Source organism: Nicotiana tomentosiformis, chromosome 2 (genome assembly GCF_000390325.3).
Source record: "Nicotiana tomentosiformis chromosome 2, ASM39032v3, whole genome shotgun sequence".
Classification (NCBI taxonomy): Eukaryota; Viridiplantae; Streptophyta; class Magnoliopsida; order Solanales; family Solanaceae; genus Nicotiana; species Nicotiana tomentosiformis.
Genome location: NC_090813.1, coordinates 18,884,433 through 18,908,663, shown reverse-complemented (window position 1 = coordinate 18,908,663; position 24,231 = coordinate 18,884,433). Strand labels below are relative to the sequence as shown.

The 24,231-nt window shown below is 35.8% G+C and overlaps 2 protein-coding genes across 4 annotated transcripts; both read right to left on the bottom strand.

Annotated features, from left to right (window-relative positions):
• Nucleotides 1-339: 339 nt before the first annotated feature.
• LOC104121607 (putative pectinesterase 14) lies at nucleotides 340-5,391 on the bottom strand. 2 transcript variants are annotated; one of them, XM_009633637.4, is made up of 5 exons: nucleotides 4,934-5,390; nucleotides 4,367-4,538; nucleotides 3,609-3,815; nucleotides 2,419-2,669; nucleotides 340-714 (listed from the first exon to the last, which is right to left on the bottom strand). In XM_009633637.4, the coding sequence occupies exons 1-5, from the start codon at nucleotides 5,326-5,328 to the stop codon at nucleotides 477-479; spliced, it is 1,263 nt and encodes a 420-aa protein (XP_009631932.1). In that variant the 5' UTR covers nucleotides 5,329-5,390; the 3' UTR covers nucleotides 340-476. The 2 variants fall into 2 exon arrangements, with proteins under 2 accessions (XP_009631932.1, XP_033508830.1); XM_033652939.2 differs by having other exon boundaries at nucleotides 628-709; nucleotides 4,934-5,391.
• A 1,996-nt stretch (nucleotides 5,392-7,387) lies between these two features.
• Nucleotides 7,388-22,494, bottom strand: LOC104121606 (uncharacterized). Of its 2 annotated transcripts, XM_009633635.4 has the most exons (21): nucleotides 21,734-22,494; nucleotides 20,159-20,230; nucleotides 19,834-20,038; nucleotides 19,640-19,748; nucleotides 17,118-17,210; nucleotides 16,922-16,999; nucleotides 16,716-16,808; nucleotides 16,535-16,627; nucleotides 16,356-16,437; nucleotides 16,184-16,243; nucleotides 16,052-16,104; nucleotides 15,760-15,926; nucleotides 10,531-10,744; nucleotides 10,389-10,446; nucleotides 10,249-10,305; nucleotides 9,855-10,100; nucleotides 9,245-9,309; nucleotides 9,084-9,140; nucleotides 8,898-8,991; nucleotides 7,836-7,976; nucleotides 7,388-7,755 (listed from the first exon to the last, which is right to left on the bottom strand). In XM_009633635.4, exons 1-21 carry the CDS (start codon nucleotides 22,313-22,315, stop codon nucleotides 7,627-7,629), a joined length of 2,748 nt encoding a protein of 915 aa, XP_009631930.1. In that variant the 5' UTR covers nucleotides 22,316-22,494; the 3' UTR covers nucleotides 7,388-7,626. The 2 variants fall into 2 exon arrangements, with proteins under 2 accessions (XP_009631930.1, XP_070051149.1); XM_070195048.1 differs by lacking the exon at nucleotides 17,118-17,210.
• Between the last annotated feature and the right edge of the window lie 1,737 nt (nucleotides 22,495-24,231).

The window sequence follows — 24,231 nt, the reverse complement described above, 5'->3', positions numbered from 1 at the left end:
TTTAGTTCCTTACTTTCGTATAACTTTGAAAGGGAATCTTGGCGTAACTGGTAAAGTTGTTGCCATGTAACCAGGAGGTCACGGGTTTCCACCTCTTACATAAATACAGGGTAAGGCTGCGTACAATAGACCCTTGTGATCCAACCCTTCTCCGGACCTCACGCATAGCGAGAGCTTAGTACACCGGGCTGCCCTTTACTTTCGTATAACTTCCTATTATGCTTCTTGTTAGTAAAGATCAATAAGAGAACAATCTTTTGCATATATTAGGTGGGAATATAATCTGAAGTAATTCAACTTTAAACTTTGAGATCAATTTAAATCTCATGATGCATTGAGTATGCTAAAAAGCAAGGATATAACCTGTATTCATAAATGACAAAGTCTGTGTAATATATAATTTTTTGTATCCGAGAAAAATAACTAGTAACTTTTAAAGATGCTATACAAGAATATGCTCCTTTGTCATTACATATTTATACAACATAAGTAATGTATATCTTTAATAAGTTTCTGAAAATTCTTAGGATTTTTGTCTCTGACAGTGAAAAAGTGAATGATGATCCTCTATTAAGAAGCCATTGTTGTCCATCTATAAAAGATATGTCCATGTACTGAGCTGCCTCATTTTGCTTCAACTGTTTTGCATATGGTACTCTATATTCGTAGTTGGCTCCTGGTCCAGAACACTCGTATTCTCCAAATAATACTGTCCTACAAACGCAGACATTCAAATTATTACTCGCCAATGTCAAACTTGTAAAGAAGAAGACTGCTCGCAATAGATCCGTGTGGTCCGACTCTTCCTCGAACCTCACGTATAGCGGGAACTTAGTGCACCGGGCTGCCCTTTTTAATATCAAACTTGTTAACTTTTAAGGAAACGCCTCAAACAAAAGTAATCTCCTCTCTACTATGATTTCTTGTTTTTCTTTTTTTTTTTAAAGGGAAAAAAGTCAAAATTTGTTCATGTTGTATTCGAAATTGTTCAATTTTACCGTATGTTTCACTTTAGGTTCATTTATATTGTTGTTGTTGTTGTTGTTGTTGTTGGCAAGTTGTCTCATATTTGCCCTTGCTGTTAATGGAGCTCCAACATGAAATAGGTGTCCTCAACGTGTCCAAATTCTTCGATAATGAATGTCCATACTAGAGTTGTACATAGACCAGGTTGGTTCGGTTTTTATCAAAACCAAACCAAACCAACTATATCGGTTTGGATTGGTTGGGTTTTGTCAGATTTTTCGGGTTTTTTGTTACTTTTATTATTTTAATCTTACTTTGTTAAATTTTTGATAAGTAAATATATGTTTAGTAAAAATATAAAAAATTGACAAACATATTATCTATTAAAATATTCTTATGAGAGAATTTTCTTAGTAACACATAATAGTTATTTTTTTAGTGGTCTGACAATAATTTTTCGTTGATGTACACTTTCAAGGTTAACCGAATTTAGTAATTAAACATAAAAATCAATATGATATCTAAATAATAATAATCACTTCACATTTGAAAAAGATATAAGAATTTAATAGATCTTAACATATGATATGAATATGGAAGAACAAAGAGATTGACGCATTTCAGTAACACTTGATGAGAAAGTGATCATACAATCCATTAATTAAGATTAATAAATATGGAGCACTTCATATACTATTAAATATTATATCCAGCAAGAGAATTCAAATATTTTTAGATATTTTTTTAAAGAAAATTCTATATAAAATCTTAAAAGTATATATAAAAATTATATATTTATATTGCGGTTTGGTTCGATTTTTTTTACTCAATACCAAACCAAATCAAACCAAACCTAGTCAGATTTTTTTAATCGGTTTGGTTTGACTTTTTGGTTTGGTTCAATTTTTCGGTTCGGTTTGTACACCCCTAGTGCATACTTACCCCTCAACTTCTAAATATAATTTAAAATTACCTTAACGTTAGATGTTAAGGTAAACATCTAAGGGCAAAAACAAAACTTTATCTTAACGGTGGGGTAAGATTGGACCAAAGGTTCAACAACGGGGTAAGATAAAATTAGGGGAAGTATGCGGGTAGTCATTCTCAAGGATGATATTTAAAGATTAGCTATTATTTATTTTATTCTTAAATTTTAAACTAAAAAATTTAATTTCAAGATAATTCAGAACATTTATCCTGAAAAACTGAATTTAATTTCTAAATAGCAACCCTTTATAGTGGCTATCTAGTATCATTCCTACGATAAAATTTCTCAATTACGGATAATACTAAAGCAAATTTAAACCTATCCTCCTTTTTTCAGTTATATAAAGTGTTTTTTATTCTCTATATTCTTAATTCTTAAAGAATTTTTATAATTTAATCAACAAATTCTGCAATAGAGAATATAAAAAAATATATATATAGATGTTAACTAGGATAGTTACTGACTGATCTCTAGTTGAATCTCTCCAATCATTCCAGCCATCTGAGGAAACCACATTTGACATATACGTTTTGGAAAATACGACAGTAGCATATGCTCCCCAAGCTCGGCCCAGCCATATTTTTCCACTGCCATTAATAGCACAATTCACAAACGAAAATCCAGAATTTTCATTTTGGGAATTTCTTCCTTGTGCTGTGATTGATCCTCCAATTCCACCTGTTTCTTCTTTTGCTATTGAATTTATCCTGCAATCCTGTCATATATACATGTCAATACCAAATGTCTCTATCACATTATTATACTCCGTAATTTGTGTCACAATTTTATGTGATATAGTTCACGTTTGAGGGTCAATCTTTTTTTATTTTTACCGTGAATTCAAACATAAAATCTTAATATATTCTGAAATAAATTTATATATTTATAAATTACGTAAAAAATAATATAAATCATTGTAATTAATAATTCAAAATGTATAAAAATCATATGAAAAAATTACAGTCAAAGAAAAACTTATTTGATTCTTGATATTCCAACACCGTCATATAAATTGGGACATAAAGAGTAATAGTGATTAGCTTTTAAGTGATACTTTTAACTTATTATGGACAATCTGTACTCATCTTTTAGATGATCCACTCTTCCATCCGAGTTTACTTGTCTACTATAGACTTGACACACCCTTAAAGAAACAATAATAACTTGATAATGTTACTATATTACCCCTATCTATTTCTATTTTATGTTGGAAAATGAATTAAAAATAAGTATTCCCTCTGTTTCAATTTAGATGATACATTTTCCTTATTAGTCCATTCGAAAATTTCTACAATTGGAAATAATTCAACTTTAAACTCTTCATTTTATTCATTTTACCCTTAGTGAGAAGTTTTTATAACCACACAAATATAATGGCCCTACAAAGCTTTTATGTACCTCTTAAGCTTTTAAGACCACAAGTTTCAAAAGTTTTTTTTTTCTTAAACTTCGTACCGAATCAAAATACCTCATCTAAATTGAAACGGATAGAGTAGTACTTAATAAGAAGGGTAAAATAGATAATGGAAAATTATCCATTGATTTTTCAAATTGGACAAGTAAAAATGAACATCTATTTTTAGTATAATGAATAAGTAAACTTTGACGAAGGGAGTAATTATAGTAAATTTTTTGAGTTAATTACTCTAATTACCTCATAAAGTGATCTACCATTTCCAAAGATGAAGTCAATGGATCCTTGAATGAAACAATCTTTAAAATAATGTCGTCCTCTATCATCATTAAGAGTGTCTTGTGCTCCATAAAATCCACATCCATAAAATGCAACTTCATCTCCTGTTACTCTTAAAGCCACTGCCTGTGCTCCAACATCTCCTGGTGAAGCCGAAGGGGCTGTGTTCTTAAACAAAAACAAACATAAATCCATTAAAAAAGACCCATATTTAAGTTATATACGCTAACAATGTAAATATTTTCTACGTCTATTAGGCTATTTAACTAATAATAACAGGTTATTTTATCAACTTTTTGGTAGAGATTGTTTCCGATAGACCATCGACACAAGAAGATGAAAAGAGACAATAGAACAATATCAACAACATAGGCCAAAAAATAGTACAGATCAGAAAAATAAATAGAAAATGCAATAAAAATCAATATCAGTGATCAGCAACAATGGCAAGGTACTGGAAACCTGAGCGAAAAAATAGTATGAACACAACACGTATGACTTGCATACGAAAACAAGGCACTAATAGACTAGACCTACACCCAGTACGGAATGGACAAACGCTCAACTACCTACTAACTAATTATATGTTTATATATATCATAGAAATTTTCATTGTCAGTGTATAGAATTTAAACTCAAAAAAAATTGTTAATACAGGAGAAAATTCAAATTATATGATTGATAATTAGTTTATGAAAAATGAAAGACAATCAGTGTACCTGGAAGCTGATATTATAGGCTATGAAATTGGGAGCATAAATAGCAACAGTAAAACTGTTGGCAGTTCCACCAGTAGAATTTGCAGTATCATTCCATGCTATAGCAGTATTAAGGTAACCTTGGCCTTGTATTATTAAATTTGTCTTGTTAGTGTTTATCACCACTTTCTCCCTGCCAGAATATCATGAAACTTCAATTAACAAAAATTTTTATTCAAAAAATCAAGAGTTTAACTTCTATATATATACTATGTTGGAAGCATTAAATAATAAAAAGTCAGATTTGTAACCTTGAAAATATGAAGGTTGCCGCTGTTACAACAGGTTAAAATACACTCATAATATAAAAATCCTTTTACACTGTCAGTAATGACGCAGCAACATGCTATGAAGGGGATTACCTTCATCGATAAAGTTATACGACATAAATAGGGTACACAAAAGTTTTTATTATATATATATAAAATTTTGAATCCCTAAGAGAAATACAGTGTCAGCAAAACTTAAATAGTTAAATTTCGTTTCAAACTCATAATATAATAAGGAAAAAGAAAAGTAAAAGATTACTTGTATGTGCCTGAATCAACTAGAATAAGTGTTCTAGTAGGGTTATCATCAGGAACTGCATCCACTGCCTTTTGTATACTACTAAAATTTGCACAACCATTTAAATCCACTGTCAAAACATGTGAAACTCCATAAACTGATATAAGCTTAGAGTTCCATTTTGAATCGTCGCATTTAGAATTATGCAGCCTAGTAATTTCTTGAAAGATACAAAAGAAATCTTGTAAACCACTTTTCTCAACTACCCTTTTCAGCAAAGCAAGTGGAAAGCTAGTACTTTCAATTGCATTATTTGTGGGAGAGTTGTAATTGGAATAGAGAGGAAAAATGATGGAAAATAGTGCAATGGTAAAGGCAATGAACCAAAAGAAAATGGTCCTTCTAGTAGTATTCATAGTTTAGGTATTCTTGAAATTGTTGTTGTTTTGCTTACTGTTTTTTGGTGGCTTTAAAGAGTTAAGAATTGTCACGAACATGACATATTTAATATTGGAAGAATGGCCAGTTTTTTATTGACGTAGGAGGTAAGAGAAGTGTGGGCAAAGGGTCATTCATTACAATACATATTTTAGTAATGAAGAGAGATTGAAAAAAGGGGAAGATCATGGTTAAAAGATATGGGCAGCTGAAAAAAAGTGGAGATTAGATAATGGACACGCCAAGAAATTATGTAAGGGAAAGGGATTTAATTTACTTTAAGTTCTATACGCTAGTAGTGTAAAAGCATTTACATCGACAAATCATCTAAAAATATAATTATAAGTGAGATTAATAACTTGTAAAATAAGGAAATACTAAGCCTATTACAATATGTTAAAATATATGAGTAATATAAAATTCTTTACACTGTTAATGTATATAAGTTAAATTCTTTTTAATTTGGGTGTGAAGTATTGATGAAAGCTTTACTTTGATGCATGCTTATCTCAGTACAATGGACAATAAAGAAAATGAAGATAATTTCTATATTATGTTGCTGGGACCCTCCAAAATATTGCCGCACCCGTTTTGGATTGCACACTCGACGGTCCAAGCGACATAGTTTATATATATGGTTATATTTTTGTAAGATGCAACAAAATGATATAGATCTGCTACTATTTTTACATCAGATCAATGGCTATCTAAGTTGTTTAATTTCTTTCATTATTGTTATTATTATTATTATTTGTTTTTTTTAACCTCGTCTGGGAGATTTTAATGGAAAAGCAAAGAAGATTTATTGCAAAAGCATAACGTTGATAATAAGTTAGAAAGTTCAAGAAGCTTCTTCATTTGTCATTATAATAATAATCTGCTTCTAGTACAGCGGCGTTGCTTTTGCAGGAACAACGGAATATAAACTAAAGAGTGTAACAATATGAAATGATGACCTTTCTTTTCTTTCTTTTTCGCTTCTACATATTTTGTTCTTTTCATCTATGAAAATTATGTAAGGTTTCCGCTTCACATATTTCAAGGCTTTTGAGGAAGGGAGATCGAGTTGATCAGCATATAACATATATAAACATCAGTGTATGTGTGTAGTACTCTTTGTGTAACAATGGATGTCAAAGGGGATGCGTCTTAAGAAGCTGGATATTATGAGTTTATCATTACAATTTATTTATAAATACCGTCTGTCTTTTTTTAAAAAAGAAAAAATGGGGGAGGAAAAAGGGGAAATAGGGATGGGATTACAAATATGGAATCGAACCCTAAAAGTTTAGGATAGCCAGTCAACTGCAATACTACGATTCGAACACCCTCCGTCTAAAGTATTTTTATGCTATCAAAAACTAATTTATTTGTGTCTATTGGATAAAAATTTGAGTACTGAACTTTATTACAAGCACAGTAGAAAGTGGATTAGATGAACCTCATGACAGAGACAACAATATTTGAGAATCTTGTTGTGATTCTTTTGGTTATCACAACAGCAGCAGTGTGAGACGACGTAATATATGCTGACGAGTTGAATGACTATGCCTCAACTCCTTTTAATGAACGTATCGACATCATGCAACTAACAGTGGGGGAGAGGTTCACTTGGTTTCAACGACCAAGTCAATTGAATTTTTGTAGAAATTCGAATAGCTAACATAAAGCCCAAGGACCCTGTTCTTTACTTTGAATACTTGGAAATTGGAATCAACAAAAGTAGCAGATCATATATGACGTATGCCCTTCTCAGTTTTCATATAAAAGGTTTCACATAGAAAGAATAGAATCCAGAAAAAATTCCATCATTTTGTACTACTAGGTGTGCACGTTGAGTAGAAAGTTCTTTAAAGGTTGATAAAGGTTGATCTTTTGATATTCAGATGGCAATGTTCAGCTATTGATACTGAAACCTCGTTGATAGTTAAAAAGAGGAATAAACTCAACAGTAGTTTTAAAGGAAAATAATGACCCAAACCTTCATTGTTGATAAGGTTCACTGTAAAGCTTGTTACAGAATTGGACTCCATTAAATCGTCTCAAATTTGAGGTTAATATTAGATAATAAGATCCCACTCTAAGAGTGGTTAAGAAAGAGAATCGAACTCAAGATATGTTCGCAGTTATAGAACCTTTTTACACAATTCTGATCCGCTAAAGCTCATTCATAAAAGTTACTACTCACCATCTCTGCTCAAATAAGATATAATGTACATGTATTGAAAAGAAATGGCTCTACAAAATGGGATAAAACTAATATCATCTGTGTCAAACTACTCATCTGGAACATCATTTTCAGCTTCCCGCTGCTGAATGATTCTACATCTAGAGACCGACTTTTCCAGCATAGATGTGCCTTTAAAGCTAATCATTTGCCAACAGGTTCTTCGGTAGCTGACAAGCTGCAAAGAATACAACAGCTTAGCATTCAAAGGGCCAAATATGATGCAGCAGCACCAGCATGGAAACATGCTAAACAAACCTGATCTGGGGTTAACTCCTGGAATCCAAATTTCTCAGTCCATATTGACATAGCTTCAACAGCAGCTGGGAGTACAAAGCTTCTCACACCCAAAAATGAAAGCAATTTTTCTATGCAGGAGAACAGCAACTGAAAGTATCCCTGTAAACATTCAAATATCTTTCAAAAAATACACTTCTAGTTAACTAGACAGGCTGCCCCAACATGTAAACTAAGCAAGTACACCATATTTTGTATCATGAAACATCAGAGTTCACAAATATGCCAACTAACATTCACCTTTGTTACGTACGGATATGGTAAAGGGGGTGTTAACCTAAATGAATCTTAGCAGAGCATTTACATACTAGAATACACGAAATAGTTGATTCCTTTGTCAGAGCCTAAATTCTTATTCTATCGGTATCACTTTAAGGTTAAAAAAGGAAAAGGGATCATCTTTTAACATAAATACTAAAGAACATGCCAACAATCCAGCGAAAAGTGACATTCTGGCAGTGGCTGGCAACTGTTGGAGGTCAATATGTTCCAGCTGCATAAAAAAGGGCAGCCCGGTGCACTAAGCTCCCGCTATGCGCGGGGTCCGGGGAAAGGCCGGACCACAAGGGTCTTTAGTACGCAGCCTTACCCTGCATTTCTGCAAGAGGCTGTTTCCACGGCTCGAACCCATATCCTCCTGGTCACCTGGCAGCAACTTTACCAATTACGCCAAGGCTCCCCTTCATGTTCCATCTGCATATACCAGGTATTTAAGTTCTTCAAACATACATCACTGGTATAAATGACCAAGCAATAAATATTGTCTGCTTTCTATCGGACAGCTAATTTCTTTCCGTCGACTTATGCAACTCTTCTACCCAAAAGCCTAAACACATGTAAATATAAGGTAATGCCTTCTGAATTTGAACCGTGCTTAACTGGTCTTCCAAGATGTAATTCTAGCTAACGCAACTAAGTATTGCAAGAAATTTTCTAAGCAACAAAACGTAAAAAGACAGAAAAATAAAAGACTATCATAGAAGGAACAAGAGAGGTCTTATGAGAGCAGCTTCATTGCTATACCTTGCCTTGGCTACCAACACGGGTTGCCACAAGAGGGAGTTCTGCCCTATCCTGGCCAAAAATCCGGAGGATCCCTGCTGATACTACAGTTGAGCTGCATTGATTAGCCAAAGAGCTTCTTGAGCAGGTTAATCATAATAAGCTTAAACTACCAAGAGCTTTAAATAAACAGACTGTAGTACTTACTTTACAGTCAATATAGCGCAATACATGCCTCCAAAGTCTTGGCCCCTAATGTTCCTTCTGCAGGAGGCAAGATAAGGTGAGGAAGAGCGACTCTAAGATTGGAGCTATCACGAAACTACATGGAAAACCCAACTCCGGAAACAAAGGAGAACAAAGCCTACCCATAGACCATAGATGGAATGAAGTCACGTCCAGTTACTGAATCAACAATAGGATCGAAACAATCCTGAAAAGTCAATAATGAAAACATTGATGCTAACTTTTTTCCTCAAAGCTGACACATGCAATGAAAGATATACTAGAAATTCTTGAAAGACACATTCCTTTGATGAAAGCCATCTTATTAATGAGGGTAAAATGAAAAGAAATATCCATATCAGATCAATTAAATGGTAAATCATCTGAGACTCTGCTAACTAAAGGCTGGTATAAATGCCAGAACAGCAAGTTAAATGAAATAGAGAGTACCAGAACAGCAAGTTTAAATGATATACAGATGCTAACATCATAACAAGTCTGTTTTCCCGCATCAGCAATTCTGAATGCGCAAGAGCAATAATTTTAAATATGTTCATACCATTCATAAAAACGAGTCACAAAATGACAAAAGACACTGACACCAAAAAGAGCACGAGTAACTTATTTGCCGGCCTCCCCCACCCCATCAAGTAAAGTGGAGAGCAAGCTTTTGTTGTTCATAGTACCTTAAATATCATAGTCAATGTCGATTGATCAAGCTTTTGAAGAAATGATATCAGGGATAATGCTTACATGGAAGATAGAAACAGCTTCTGCCAGTAGCCTTCTGGTTTCACGAGAGGAAATTCTGCCACTTAAAAGTCTCCATCTAACATCAAGTTCACCAACAGCAGCCAAACGGTTTTCTTTTTCCTTCACCCTTATTGCATCCAAACAAGAATCTGGCAACCTCTCTTCTCCTGAGGTTAGCAAACTTTGCAGTGCAGAATAGATCTTGTTGCAATTCTTACTACAGAACCATTTTCCTTTAGGCAATTCCTGTGGTGCAAGAAGCATTAACTTTTAACCCCAAAACCCACCCCCAAAGAACAAAATCTCACCAGATAATAAAGGAAAAGGAATACAGGCACACAGGACTTAGAAAAGAACTACTCATGAAAGAGTCCTGAAATGCAAATGCACGCACCTTCAAATCTGCTATCTTGCTTCTCTTTAAGCAGCCAACATGATATTCTTTCTCACACTGAAAAGCAAATGGCGAGTAAAGTATTTCAGGTTTATATATTTAGTTGAATAAGACAGATATAAAAAATGATGAGGAAAAACCTGGTCACATAGGATGACAGTCCGTGGACCAAAACCAGACTTGCTAAAGTCATAACCTCTGTAGAAAGAAAAGACATGGCATGCTGGATCAAACAACCAAAGCTAGGGCTAGGCTCCAATGTGCTTTTCGCAAAAGAATTACCTGCATAAAACACATGCAATAAATTCTGCCTCTTCTGCATTCTTGACAATGCGAATGCAACGTTTTGTTATTTGCTCTATGGGATCAATGCCAGAGACCCTACCGGCTGCTAAGGCATTCGCACTGCGCTCCGCAAACTTCTCCCTCTGTAACATGCTTTCACAATACTTGCAGTACCATTTACCCCGAGGGATAGCCGGTAATGATGCACACACTGCAAGACCATTGAAATTACACATCAAAGCCTTGTAGATGAAATATGATACTATGACCAGCACCAGCAAGCAACATGCCAACATCAATTAAATGGTGTGAGAAGTAACAGCAAGTAGAGCAAAGCCAAAGTTTTAATTTACTTTACAAAGTATAGTGAAGGTCATAACTCATTGTTAGCTATATATACCATTCATAACAAAATTGGTTAATTTTATGAAATCAGTCTATGAGAAACTTAACAGAAGCTAATGATCCTTCAGAACCATTTCATAGTGGTGCACAGCTTTAATAGAAGGTTCAAATTTTCTTGCAGAAACAGGAGAGCCAAGACACTATATACTCTAAGAGGTCGTTTGATTGGTGGGATAAAGGATAATAATCTCCGGATTAGATGCGAGATTTTCTTATTCAGTGTTTGGCTGAATTTTTGAATCTGGGATTAGCAATCCCGGGATTAATCCACGATTGTGGTATTTTTCTATCCCACATTGAGCCCGGCATTACTAATCCTGGGATAAAAAACTACAACAACAAAGATGCCCTTCTCCAAGGCTCTTTCCCAAAGTCATTCAAAAAATCCAAGGTTAAAATTAGAAATAAACCAAACACATGTTTTATATTATACCCAGTATATCCCATTTTTAGTCCAATGAAATGAACCAAACATCTACAAATAAAATTATATCCACTATTTAATCCCGGTATTATAATCCCAGGATAGCTTGTTCGCCAACCAAACGACCCCTAAAAGAACTAAGATTTAAAGACAAACAGATTTTATTGAGGGATGCTGAAAGAAAAAGAGCTCCACGCAGCTCCAATTTCTTGTGTTACCTGGAACACCAAGCCTGAGGAGGCATAGTCAACCTCTGCCTTACATGTATTCCTTTTTTAATATTTAATAACTTACACAACTGAACACAGCCCATAAGGAAAACCGGACTAAGCAAAGACGACGGATACAAGATTTTATGAAGTTCAAGTTAATCAACTGGGCGCTGGTTCAGCATGTTTCGAGATCTTCCTATTGTGATGACCCAAAAGGGTCATCTTATGTTTTAGAACTCGAATCTGCGCTCTTAAGCCTTTAAAATCTCATTTTTACCCTCCTCGATTTGCGTGCGCAGTCCGGGCAGGTTTCCGGAAAGCTTTTATGTTGAAAATTAATGAAAATATGAATTTTTGCCTTAAAAGTTGATTTTAGTTGACTTCGATCAACATTTTTGGTAAACGGGCCCGGATCCGTATTTTGATAGTCCTGGTAGGTCCGCATCGAATTATGGGACCTGGGCGTATGCCCGGGATTGAATTCGGACGTCCAGTTGAGAAAATAGAAATTTTAAATTGTTCTTGAGAATTTCATCTGATTTGGTACTAAATTCGTAGTTCTAGGTGTTATTTTGGCGATTTGATCGCGCGAGCAAATTCGTATGATGTTTTTAGACTTGCATGCATGTTTGGTTTGGAGCCCCGAGGGCTCGGGTGAGTTTCGGATAGGCTACGGAGTGAGATTTGGCTTGGAAAACACTGTTGGTGCATCTGATATTGCAGGCCTCTGATCTCGCAATCAGGCATCGCAATTGCGACCTCTGAGAGGTTCGCATTTGCGAGCTTCTCATCGCAAATGCGAAGAGAAGCCGGGCCAATAATTTTCGCATTTGCGAAGGGAGTCGGGGAAGGGTAGTGATCGCAAATGCGATCATTTAGTCGCCAAATGCGATCATTTAGTCGCATTTGCGAAGATTCAAGGTTCGCATTTGCGAACTTATCTTCGCATTTGCAAAGGCTAGCAGAAGTGTGAAGGGCTTCGCATTTGCGATGACTCCTTCGCATTTGCAAGCTCAGGTCGCAAATGCGACGTCTGCAGCCGAACAAAATGGCTTTTGGACGGGAATTTTCATTCATTTCCCAAATTTTAAGGACCTAAAAGACAAGAGGCGATTTTCCAAAGACCATCTCTTCCCCAAATCATAGGTAAGTGATTCTAAACTGGTTTCTTTCAATCTTTCACTACATTTTAAAAGATTTCAACCTAAAATCTAAGGTTTTCATGGTAGAATTAGGGGTTTTGGGTAGAAAGTAGGGTTTTCGAAAATTTGGGAATTTTGAGGTCGGATTCCAAAACCTATTATATATTCGGGCTCGGGGGTGAATGGGTAAATGGAATTTGGTCCGAACCTCGGGTTTTGACCAAGCGGGCCCGGGGTCGATTTTTGACTTTTTGGAGGAAAATTTAGGAAATCTAAATTTATGCAATGCAATTGATTCCTTTAGCAAAATTTGATATTATTGAGTCATTTTTGAATAGATACGAGTGGTTTGGAGGTGAATTCCAAAGGAAAAGTTGTGGTTGAGAATTAAGTGGCTTTCGGAGCAAGGTAAGTGTTGTGTCTAACCCTGACTTGAGGGAATTAGGAACCTTAGATTACTTGCTAAGTGAAATTCATGTGAGCGCGAGGTGACGAGTACTTATGCGCCGCCAATTTACCTGTTTTCCATGTTTTCTCAGTTTTTCTTATATTGTCTCAATCCTATGCCTAATTGCGATGTATTATACTAGTGTTGTTCAATTTATCGTTCTTATCATGTTTACGGATTTTCTGGTTATAATTGAGTTTTTATTTCAAAGTTGAGACTGATGTTATGGAACCAAATGTTGAGGTAAAGTTTGTACTTGTTATTCTATCTCCCTGTTGATAGTTATGCATTGCATTATGGTAAGGGAGAGTGTTAATGCACGAAGGGTGATGTCGTGCCATATTGTGAGTGTTAATGCACGAAGGGTGATGCCGTGCCATATTGTGAGTGTTAATGCACGAAGGGTGATGCCGTGCCATGATATGAGAGTTAATGCACGAAGGGTGATGTCGTGCCGTTTCTATTGATTTTTATGGTGAGATTGAGAGTAAAAGCACGAAGGGTGATGCCGTGCATTTTTCCTTACTGTATTCACTATTCATGTTGATTCATGGTATATTGACTGCTCCGGTGATCATTCTGTTGTAGTTCTTTATCTTGTATTCCCCTCAGTATGTTCCCCTCCCGACATTTCCTGTTTAGTTCTTCATTTCTGTTATTTGAATATACACTGTAAAATGGTACAGGTTAATTTGTAGGTGCCTTGCCTTAGCCTCGTCACTACTTCGTCGAGGTTAGGCTCGACACTTACCAATACATGGGGTCGGTTGTACTGATACTACACTCTGCACTTTCTGTGCAGATTTTGATACCGGCTCGGGTTGATCGAGATTCTGCTATTGGTCCGTTGTCCGGAGACTCAAGGTAGATCTGTCGGCGTTCACAGACCTTGAAGTCCCCGTCTATCTTTTTTGTTCTACTGTTTCTTTCATTCAGACAATTGTATTTCTTTCTGACTATTACTTGTAGTAAATTCTAGAATGCTCGTGAATTGTGACTCCAGATCCGGGTGGTAGTAATTAATACAGATTGATAATATTTCGCACTTATTATATTTCATCTTAGTTAATTATTGTTGATTACTGAATGTAAATAAGGAATTGGTTAATGATTCTCTAACGTTGGCTTGCCTAGCAAGTGAAATGTTAGGCGCCATCACGGTCCCGTCGGTGGGAAATTTCAGGTCGTGACACCTATTCAACAGGTTCAGAGACTGTAGTGGTTCTCATTTAAAGGCCCGGTCAAAATCAATAAATTGTTATGTACATGCTCACCGACAGTCAACTAAACTCAGCCCACTTTTTCTAATAATGGTGGTGTTGGGCTAGCTTGGACGCACCTCGATTATTCCACCGGATTCCTGCTACCTCCCACTAGCACAAGTACTAAGTAACTCTTCTCACCAAGGGTTAGACAGCTGGAAAGAGATCGCTTAACGTTTCCCATTTCTGCAGGAATTCGAACCTTGCTCTCCAAGATTTGCATCCACTTTATTAACCACTAGGACATACCCTTGAGTGTCACTTAACTAATCCTTAATACTGCACTGATTCACTAAACCCTCACCTAAAAGATAAGATAAGTGCGGAAAGACCGCCGGGGTTAAGGATGTGGAACATGATTAACGTCCCACCATACCTTAAGCCTGATACTGATTTTTTCCTTTGGGTGTGCTCTTTTTTCATTTTTAAATTGGTGGGGGTGAGAGGAGGCGTAGCTGCTCCGAAGTGAAGGTGATTGGTCATTCGAGGATTTCAGAGCTTTGACTAATTAATGAACTAACTCTGCATCAATTCCCAAGCTCTTATGCACTTGTATTCTCTAGAACTTCTTTAGTTAAGCTACACCTATTTTCAAGAAAATATAGCTATGGATGCAACCTCAATAATAAGCAAGTACAATATCCAAATTCAGTAGCTAGCAATCCCCATTAAAAATGCAATGGCCAACTGATAAAGAGCTATACCAAGTAGAAATTTCAGAGCGAAGATGCTATTTCTTAAATCTTAAACGGTATAGCAAGTCTACTGCAACTAGGGTAAGTGGGTATCTACATACAAATATATGAGCCTCAGAATAAAAATTAGCCACAAGAAGAATCCAGTTCTTATCAACGGAAACTTCATCACAGATAGAACCCCAACTTTTGAAACTTCTCAGTTAAGATGTGGCAGCCCACAGGCTTCACGTCACTAACAGTTTCATATAAGTGTATATAACAGATTGAAAATAGAATTACACACCGTTACAAATACCAATAGTCAATTAAACTGCAGTTAATAAATTCACAAATGATGAGCTATTTCCTGAACTCACCCAATGCCCCCATCCTGAAAATCAAGTTCTTATTCACTTAGAGTCCTATCTTACCTCCTGTCAGCACAACCACCCTCACATAGAAACCCCAAGAAAGGGTAGAAAGGAAAGCAACACAATGGATGGATAATCAACAGAACATGATGAACCCAATCATCAATCACCCGGGGGGGGGGGTGTAGGAGAGAAGAAGAAAGACTTGTAAAATATAATTTTTTAGAATAGGAAGTCTTGTAAAATATTGAGAATTGTCAATCAAGAAAAACATCCAACTTTCACCTTTATGGAAAGCCCTAGGACATCCATCACAAAGCACAAGTTTTCCACCATCTGCGCATATGATGCACAAGTCATCACTGTCTTTAACTGAAGACTTGCGGCCTTTTAATAGAGATATAGCAAATTCATGTAGAGATACTCCATTAGACGTGTAAATGTACCCATAACTGCAGCAGACATTGACAAAGATAAGTACCCAAGTTAGAATCGCGTCAGCAGAATTAGGTTCGCTTACTGTCACTAGTGATATAAATTCTTTGAACGACAGATAACAAGAACGATGAAGACTAACGGTTTCTTGCGTGATGCCCAACCTGCATGAGCTTCAAACTGAGATGGACTAACCTAACCATAAAAATGAAATGCCATCAGAATATCTTGCAGGACAATTGGGAAGACCTTAAGCAGTCTCCAAGAGTTGTACCTCAGTATTGCAGCAAGAGCAGAATATACCACATCCCTTCTTATAACCAACAAGTAATTTCTGCCAGTTATAAATAAGCAAATAACATTAAGAAAATAAAAAGAGCAAACATCCATTGTTTACAATGGATCAACAACTATATAAAACAGCCGTAAAGGAGATGCTCAGCAACCTTTCCACGAGAATAATAAGCTACTTCAGTCCCATCAGGCAGTCCACCTTCATCAAAAACCAATTTATGCATCTTTTGATCCCTGAACAAAGTGACATCACAGAACCAAGCACTATAAGTGACATCGCTATCAGAAGAATCCACAATTAACAAGAGTAATTCAAAAGAAAAATGCCAACCTTTTTGTCATTTTCCATTGGGTCCTAGAGTGTACTGAGACACCAGGCAAAACAATTTTTGAGTACTTCGAAACTGCAATTGATTTTGACAATCTGACTTGAACAATAAGAGGCACCATATGAGTTAGCAGTAGTTTCTCAGATAAAAGTTCTAATGACAAGTTGAGTAATATCCACCAACTTTTTTGAGATATTGTCCTGCATGTTGTTTCCGAATGAACTGCATACAGTAGCAGTTCCAGCCGACTTCGTAGCCACAACTGGCTGCGTTAACCTTGACGGTCCAAATAAAAAGAGGTCAGAAGAGAAAGATGACAAAAGGCTACATTTTCACTAACTTTGTTAAAGAAAAAAATTAAACAGAAAACATTAAGGGCAATAACACACTTATTTGGTGTCTTCCTCTTCTTTCTGGAGAGAGTATGCACTGAAGGAGAGACTCTACTTAAATGCATCACCATGGCCCTTAATATGCAAATAAAATAGCATTAGCACATGTTCATGAACCCACTTTACTCACATTGAACAAAAGTTCAACAAGCACCAAAGATAAGCAGAATCAATTAACTATATTGATACCTACTTTCTCTTTTTTCTTCCTCTAGTACTTTTTAGCGAAATAGGTGACACATTTGAAGTTCCGGAGGAGTTTAAGCTCAGAACCGGCTCACACGACCTAAATTTGTTACAAAAAAAAATAAGCAAGATTAAGAATGACCACTATAACAAAAAAGAAAGACTGAACTATGGGGAAAAAAACAATAAGTTTGTCAGACAACCATCTCTTCGAAAGGATACATGCATTACTAGTTAATTAAATAGAGAAACCAACAGTCAACCCATAGAAAGATCTCAACAATAACAGAACTGGACATGACCTTCTCAAAAGAAAAATTAACAGAACAGGATAGGAGGCTAATCGAGTGTTGTCAAAGGCGCGCTTAAGCCCTGAAGCGAGGCCCAAAACATGTTGAGCGTGTTACCTCGCTTTGGGGCCGCTTCAGTATCGCATCAAGGCTCTAAGGCATACTTTTCCTTGCCAATGAATGTAATCTTGAAAAGACGACACTAAATAATTGATATTTCATTTTATCGTAATTCTTTTTCAATTTTTTTGTCTGCATATGTGTTATTCATGCTTATAATTATTGGTCTTGGATTACATATATATATTTTTACCTTTTCTGCAGTTGCGCCTTTTTCCATTAAAGCCCACGCTTTATTTGCGCTTAAGCCTCAATGGACCTTAGAGCTTTTGTGCGCTTTCGCCTTTGATAACACTGGGCTAATCAGATCCTCTGCTTAGTGTCATCATAGAAGGTTTAAATCCATGATAAGCATTGTGTCCTCAACCACTTACATCCTCTGTTTATTGCTAAAATTCTATCTGATCAACCTGTGACCAGCTGCCAGTATTATGGTTCTCTCTGTCACTTCCTTGAACAATCATGTGTCCTCCTTTTATCCCTTTTTAGGGATAACTGTGGAGTCCATGCCAGCTTGTGGCGCATATCGACTATCCCAACAGTGTGTTACCTCATGTCAATTTTCATTCCTTAAAAACTTGTCATAATTTTCAGCAATACACAATTTCATGTGTTGTTGAGGTGTGTGACCATCTCATCTAAAAGCTTAAGGAGGGAGTACACTTCTATTTGTTTAATTATGTTGTCAACACACCTCCTTACGTGGTGGGGCTTATTTTTTCAATGGGCAAAGCACAAAAATTCTTTTTGATAATGGGCAGCAGTTAGCCTTGAACCTAAAATCTCTGAATGTACCATGTTACATTTTCATAACATTGTATCAGCGTCGGATCAATCCATATTCTTGGTTACCAAATACAGGGCCTCCACATTCTATTGTTCACGCGCCAGATGTCGCGTGCGGGGGTGTTAAGCGTCCCATATTGGTAGAGGGAATAAGTTGTTGTCTCCTTATATGATCTTGGCAATCCTCACTTATGAACTAGGTTTCAGAGTTGAGTTAGGCTTAATGTCCATTTCTTAACATCATGGATCTAGACCCTTCAATAGAAACAACAAACTATAGATTCTTTTACTATTTGATATAACCTATAAATAAGTGATGTCTTGATTTGTTGAGAGAATAAGGAATCATCTATTTGATACAACGTATAAGTAAGTGAGGCCTTGCTTCTTCAACACAATTTTTGGATACCCACTTGCTACAAACACTACAATTGATTGTTAGCTGGAGCCTCTGGGAAGTTGATAGATCCATCAAGAAGATCTGGCAAATGATCCCAGCATGTATTTTCTGGCATATCTGGACAGAGAGGAATCGTAGATGTTTTGATGGCATTTCAACTTCCAACTGTAACCTGAAGTCTAAATGTTTGATGAGTCTTTTCAGCTGGAGTAACCTTTCCCCAGTAAATGATATTATTCCCCTCTTAGATTTCATTAGCTCTCTCTCAATGGTTTAGTAGCCATTGCCTTTTGCTCTTGGTTAACTCCCTGCTCTAGAATAGTTTTTTGTATAAAGAGTTAACCAAGTTTTCTATTGTAGCCTATTGCATCTTCTTGATGCCTATAATGCAATACCTTACTTCACCAAAAAAAAAAAAAACACTACAAGTGATTGTATATTCTTGTCTTATTGAACTGTTTGTCCATTGTTCTGATTACTTTGACTCAACCTATATCTTTTTCCTCTCTAAGTCTTACATAAAAAATTCTACCCGTTTAAGTTGATCCACTTTGTTATTCGAAAAAAACTGCTTGCCCGTTCTATTTTTTTTATATCAGGAATTGCTTACCCCTTCTATTATGCTCTTTTGTTTCATTTCATGTCAAATTTTATGTGGTTATACTGACAAAGAAATTTGGGAAGGAGGAACTATCAAAACAGTGAGCCATGCTAGGTATATAGCACAATAGTACTATAGTGACACATAGTAGATCTAACACATAATATCTTCCCGTTCCAACTTTTAAGCCTTTTGCCTGAATCCCGTAAAATCAGAAAAATCTAAATTGGTGCTCAACTAATCGTAAGAATCAGGCTCCACTAGTGGACAAAAGAAAAAAGGAGCAAACAAAAGTGATAAGATCATGAGGCGACTTTTAAAAAAAAACATACCCATTTTCAGTGTTTATCGACTGTGTTGGAGTGGCTTCTGATCTTAGAGAAATTATGCATGAATCACAAAGTGGTTCATCTTTTCCAGCTAGTGTTGCAACAAAAGACCCTAGCCACAACAGTAACCACATATCTTCTAATTACACTTGTAAAGAAACATGTAACTGTATTCAAGTTCACATGAGCAAGCTCACCCTTGCAATTCCGACAAATGAGATTTTTCTTCACAGGAACTGGACCAATGACACTCTGAATTGTTTCTTCTAATGTCTTCAAGGAACCTTTCTTACACTCTTTGACCACGTCGAGTAGGCTCTTGCCATTTTCCAGACAAATATACTCTGATGCACGTCTGTATGAATTACATGCATGGATCTCAAATTTGCTAGGAGGGACAACCTAACATTACAAAAGTGATACAGAATGTAGAGTATGCACTCAGTTAAGACAACTGTTTATAATGACAACTAAAGTGTGATAAAAGGGAAGCAAGAGAAATAGAAAAACTTCAATACTCACTCTAGTTCCATTGCACAGATCACAGGAACAAAGAATTCCGGTATCTTTAATTGTTCCTCGGAGTGGAATTCCCTAAAATTAAGACAATATTTATCATAAGATAAAGACAAAACCACTGAATTCATCAAAGCATTAAAAGGTCTTGCAGCAAGAAATGGACACAAGTCATAAGCACATTTAAGGAAAAGAAGCTGGAAGCGGATCAACAGCAATTTACACGATATAGTTTTAGCCCTACTGTCGTTAAAAAAATAATGGTTTTAAAAATTTAGCATGAATGTTGCTAGTAGAAATTTATGCATACACCCAGTCTCCCCCTTTGAGCACGGTGGGCTCTGGGAAAGTTGAAGTCAAACCCAATCAAAAAAAGAAGGGTATCCAAACGCATTTCTAGTAACTTTAGTCAAACTTACCTACCCCTAGGCTTTTGTGGTGTTAGGATATTTAAGTACTCGTCTTTCTAGGGGTGTTCGTCGGTCGATACGGTACGGTATTTAGACATTTCGGTTCGGTATTTTCGGTATTCGGTTTCTTAAAATGCAATACCAATACCGTACCTAATTAAATTCGGTATGGTTCGGTTTTTATCCTTTCGGTTTCGGTTTATTTGGTTTGGTAACTTCGGTTTATTCGGCTTGAATACTAACTAGTGCATACAGTCATAGCCTGTAATATTCTAAATTAAAGTACTCAAAAGTACAAAACTAAAAACATTTGCAACAAAAGTTTTGTCCAAAACTAGCAAATATCAACCCAGAGAGAGAAAACTGTACATAAAAGAATAAATTTGATCATTAAAAATGTTTTGTTACTTGCTTAGAGTTAATTGATAAACTTAGAGAATAAAGGAAAGTTAAAATTTTAGATTTTTATATTTATGTTATAATTAATAATATGCTTATTGTGTAATATAATATATATTTCGGTACGGTATCGGTATTTCGGTATTTCATTTTAAAATACCAAATAACATACCTAATACCAATATTTTTTAAAACTTAAACCAAATACCATACCGAATACCAAATTATAGAATACCAAATACCAAAATTTTCGGTTTCGGTATGGTAATTCGGTATTTACCAAATTATGCACAGCTCTACGTCTTTCTGTAAGACCATAATGATTAACGCAATTTTTTTCTAGACATACATATTGAGATCGTACCCCCTTTTATTCTGCTTTAACATTTCGAACTGATTGGATTATTTTTCATAATCGACAGGTAACTCTTTTTTTTTTAACTAATAAGTATAGTATAATTGAGGGCAACTTTATCTACATAAAAAGAGATAACTGCCTCTAATGCTATTCTCCAATATCTTGCCCCGGGTTAATTTAAGAGATTTTAGGTTATATATAGTGTCAAGATTTTTTACACTATTAATGAATTTTAATCTGAGCAGGTTACGTACCATTTTGCCTAGATCACTAGTTAATGCACATCAGGAGATTACATATAATTATTTATTATTACCTAACAAGTAAACCGGTTTTTAAATATATTTGCACCGTAACAAGAACCTAATATTAAGGGAACAGGGGAATGTGGACGACATTGTGAGAGAATGATACCTTCTTCCCACCATTGTAAAAAACAGGATATCCTTCCAGCAAACCAGTCTCGAATAGCTCCCTAACCGTTGTAGGCCTTCCCGTTATCGAAATCTTCTTCGACATTTTCATTTCTAGTTTCTTCCCGGACGTGTTTACACCACAACTTCTCTCCTCAACTTCACCTTCAGATTTTCCATTTGGAATTTTCCCCATCTTCTTCAGTTCCAAAGCTGACCGTGTGAACCGCCTAATCCTTGACTCTTCCTTGACTTCAACCTCCATGACGTCACTGTCTAACGCGTGAATTCCTGAATTACCCTCGGTTTCATCCATATTTACGACTTTGCCACTTGAATTGCCGTTTGTTGAATCTGCCGTCTTCTGCCTCTTGTTCCTCCTGTACACAACAATACCATTACTATCACTAGTCCTAACCTGAGCTTTCTCGAACCGAACGCCGGAAACCGAACCGGTCAATTCCGGTTTGCATTCATCCGGCCTATCGCGGTTCGGATCACCGGGTTCCGAGACCCGAGATTGAGACAGCGGTTCGGCCGCCGATGAAAAAATGTCAAATTCACGCTTTGTTTCTGCCGTCATTGGAGCTGATGTGTTTCGAGAGCTGTGAACACAACAGCGCAAAGAGGGAGAAATTGAACTATGGATCTGTAATAAAGAAGAGAGAATTGAGAAGCATGAATTGGAATTACTGGTGAGGAACAGTGTTAACCCTTCGGCGATAGCACGAGGAAGATGAAGGGAATTGAAGTTAGGAGGAGGGAGTGAGAAACTATATACAGTCGGAGTTCTTTTTATTTTCTTTTATGGAATACCGAAAAGACCCCTAATCAAATTGCGATAAATAAACTATATAGTCGTCGTGTCAGATTATAATAATATCAAAATTATTATGCAAAGTTTTTTTCCTCTGCGTGCACGTTTGAAAGTAATAGTACTCTATTTGTAGCTTCATATATGACTTTCTTACCGTTTATCTGCTCCGATTACAAGAAATAATGGGTTTGGTATATGTTTTACCCGAAAAACGGATAAAGTTAAATTTATACGTAATTTTAAGGATATGTGGTATAGGTTAATACAAACCGTAAGGATAAATAGAAATATCAAATATGGATTGCAAAGAGTACAAAGTAAACACGGTTGTAAAGTAGATGATTTTTAGAAATGAACGGGTTGAACCAATTTATGAAGCTTAGAAGAACAACTCTTCTCTATATGAGAATATGGTGCTTGAATTACAATGTAAACAAAAACTTGCCTTACAGAAATAATAACCATCCCTTTATAGTAGATGAACCTTACTTTAGATATAATTAAAAATACTTAGTGGGAGACCCATGATAAATCAACTTTTTCATAATTCCTCTCAGGATTCTCTCCTCTAGTGGAATTGCAACGGCTCTTGTCTGTAAGCTCGATATTGACTCGAGTTTTCGGTCTCGACTCGAGCTCTCGATCTTGACTTGAGCTCGATTCTGACTCGGATCCTTACATTGGTTCGGGGTCAGGATTGGTCGGTCTTCTGAATCATAAGCTCGATAACTTTACTTTGAATCATAACTCGATTTGTATTCGAGCTCGACATTGATCGGTCCATCGGGCTCGAAGGTTGTTTATACTATTTTCGGAACCCATTTTGAAGTCTTACTCCGATCTATTACGTTTTGACCTCGACCGATCGTACGAAAACCGAAATCTATTTCGACCGTATACAATATAGAGATTTTTTTTTTTAATGAAAATATACTTGAGGGTAAAAGGTGACTGAGGAGAGATTCTGAATTAGTACACTTTTGGGTATTTAGACGTAGATATTTCTTTTACAAGTACTAAAATTTACTAGTAGTTTGTAAAATAGACTTCCCACTCAAGAATAATAAGATTTATTATATTTTATAAAGTTAGTTTCATATTAAAGCCGGGGCGTATGTAGCTTCATATCAAAGCCGGGGACAATGAAGGAAATTAGCAGCAAGTGATTCGCAAAGCAAAAAGATCACTACGAAACATACAAACCAGTAACGTCAGGATTGCACACTGCCAGTAAGTTAGCAAGGATTTTGGTGCTTTTATATTAGCACGGTAATGTGTCCAACTTTCTAAGGAACATATTATTTTAGAAAAAGTATTTTTTCAAGCATTTTTTTAAAGTCGAAGGTATATCGAAAACAATCTCTCTACTTTTACAAGGTAGGGGTAAAATTTGCATACACATTACTCTCCCCATATCCCACTTGTGAATTACACTAAGTTTGTTGTTGTTGTTGTAGTATTTTTTTCAAGCATTTTTAGGCAACCAAACATTAGAAATTTAAAAATATTTTTAAAAATGTTATACCAAACACACTCTTGAATGGATGTTTAGTACATAGGAAATGTCTAGTTAGTCTTTTTTTTTTTCAAAGAAAAAGGGTGGATTAGCAAGAAAATAAACATTTCATAATTCTCAAAATATGACGACTAGGACATTTGGTGTATAAAGAAATAAATAAACA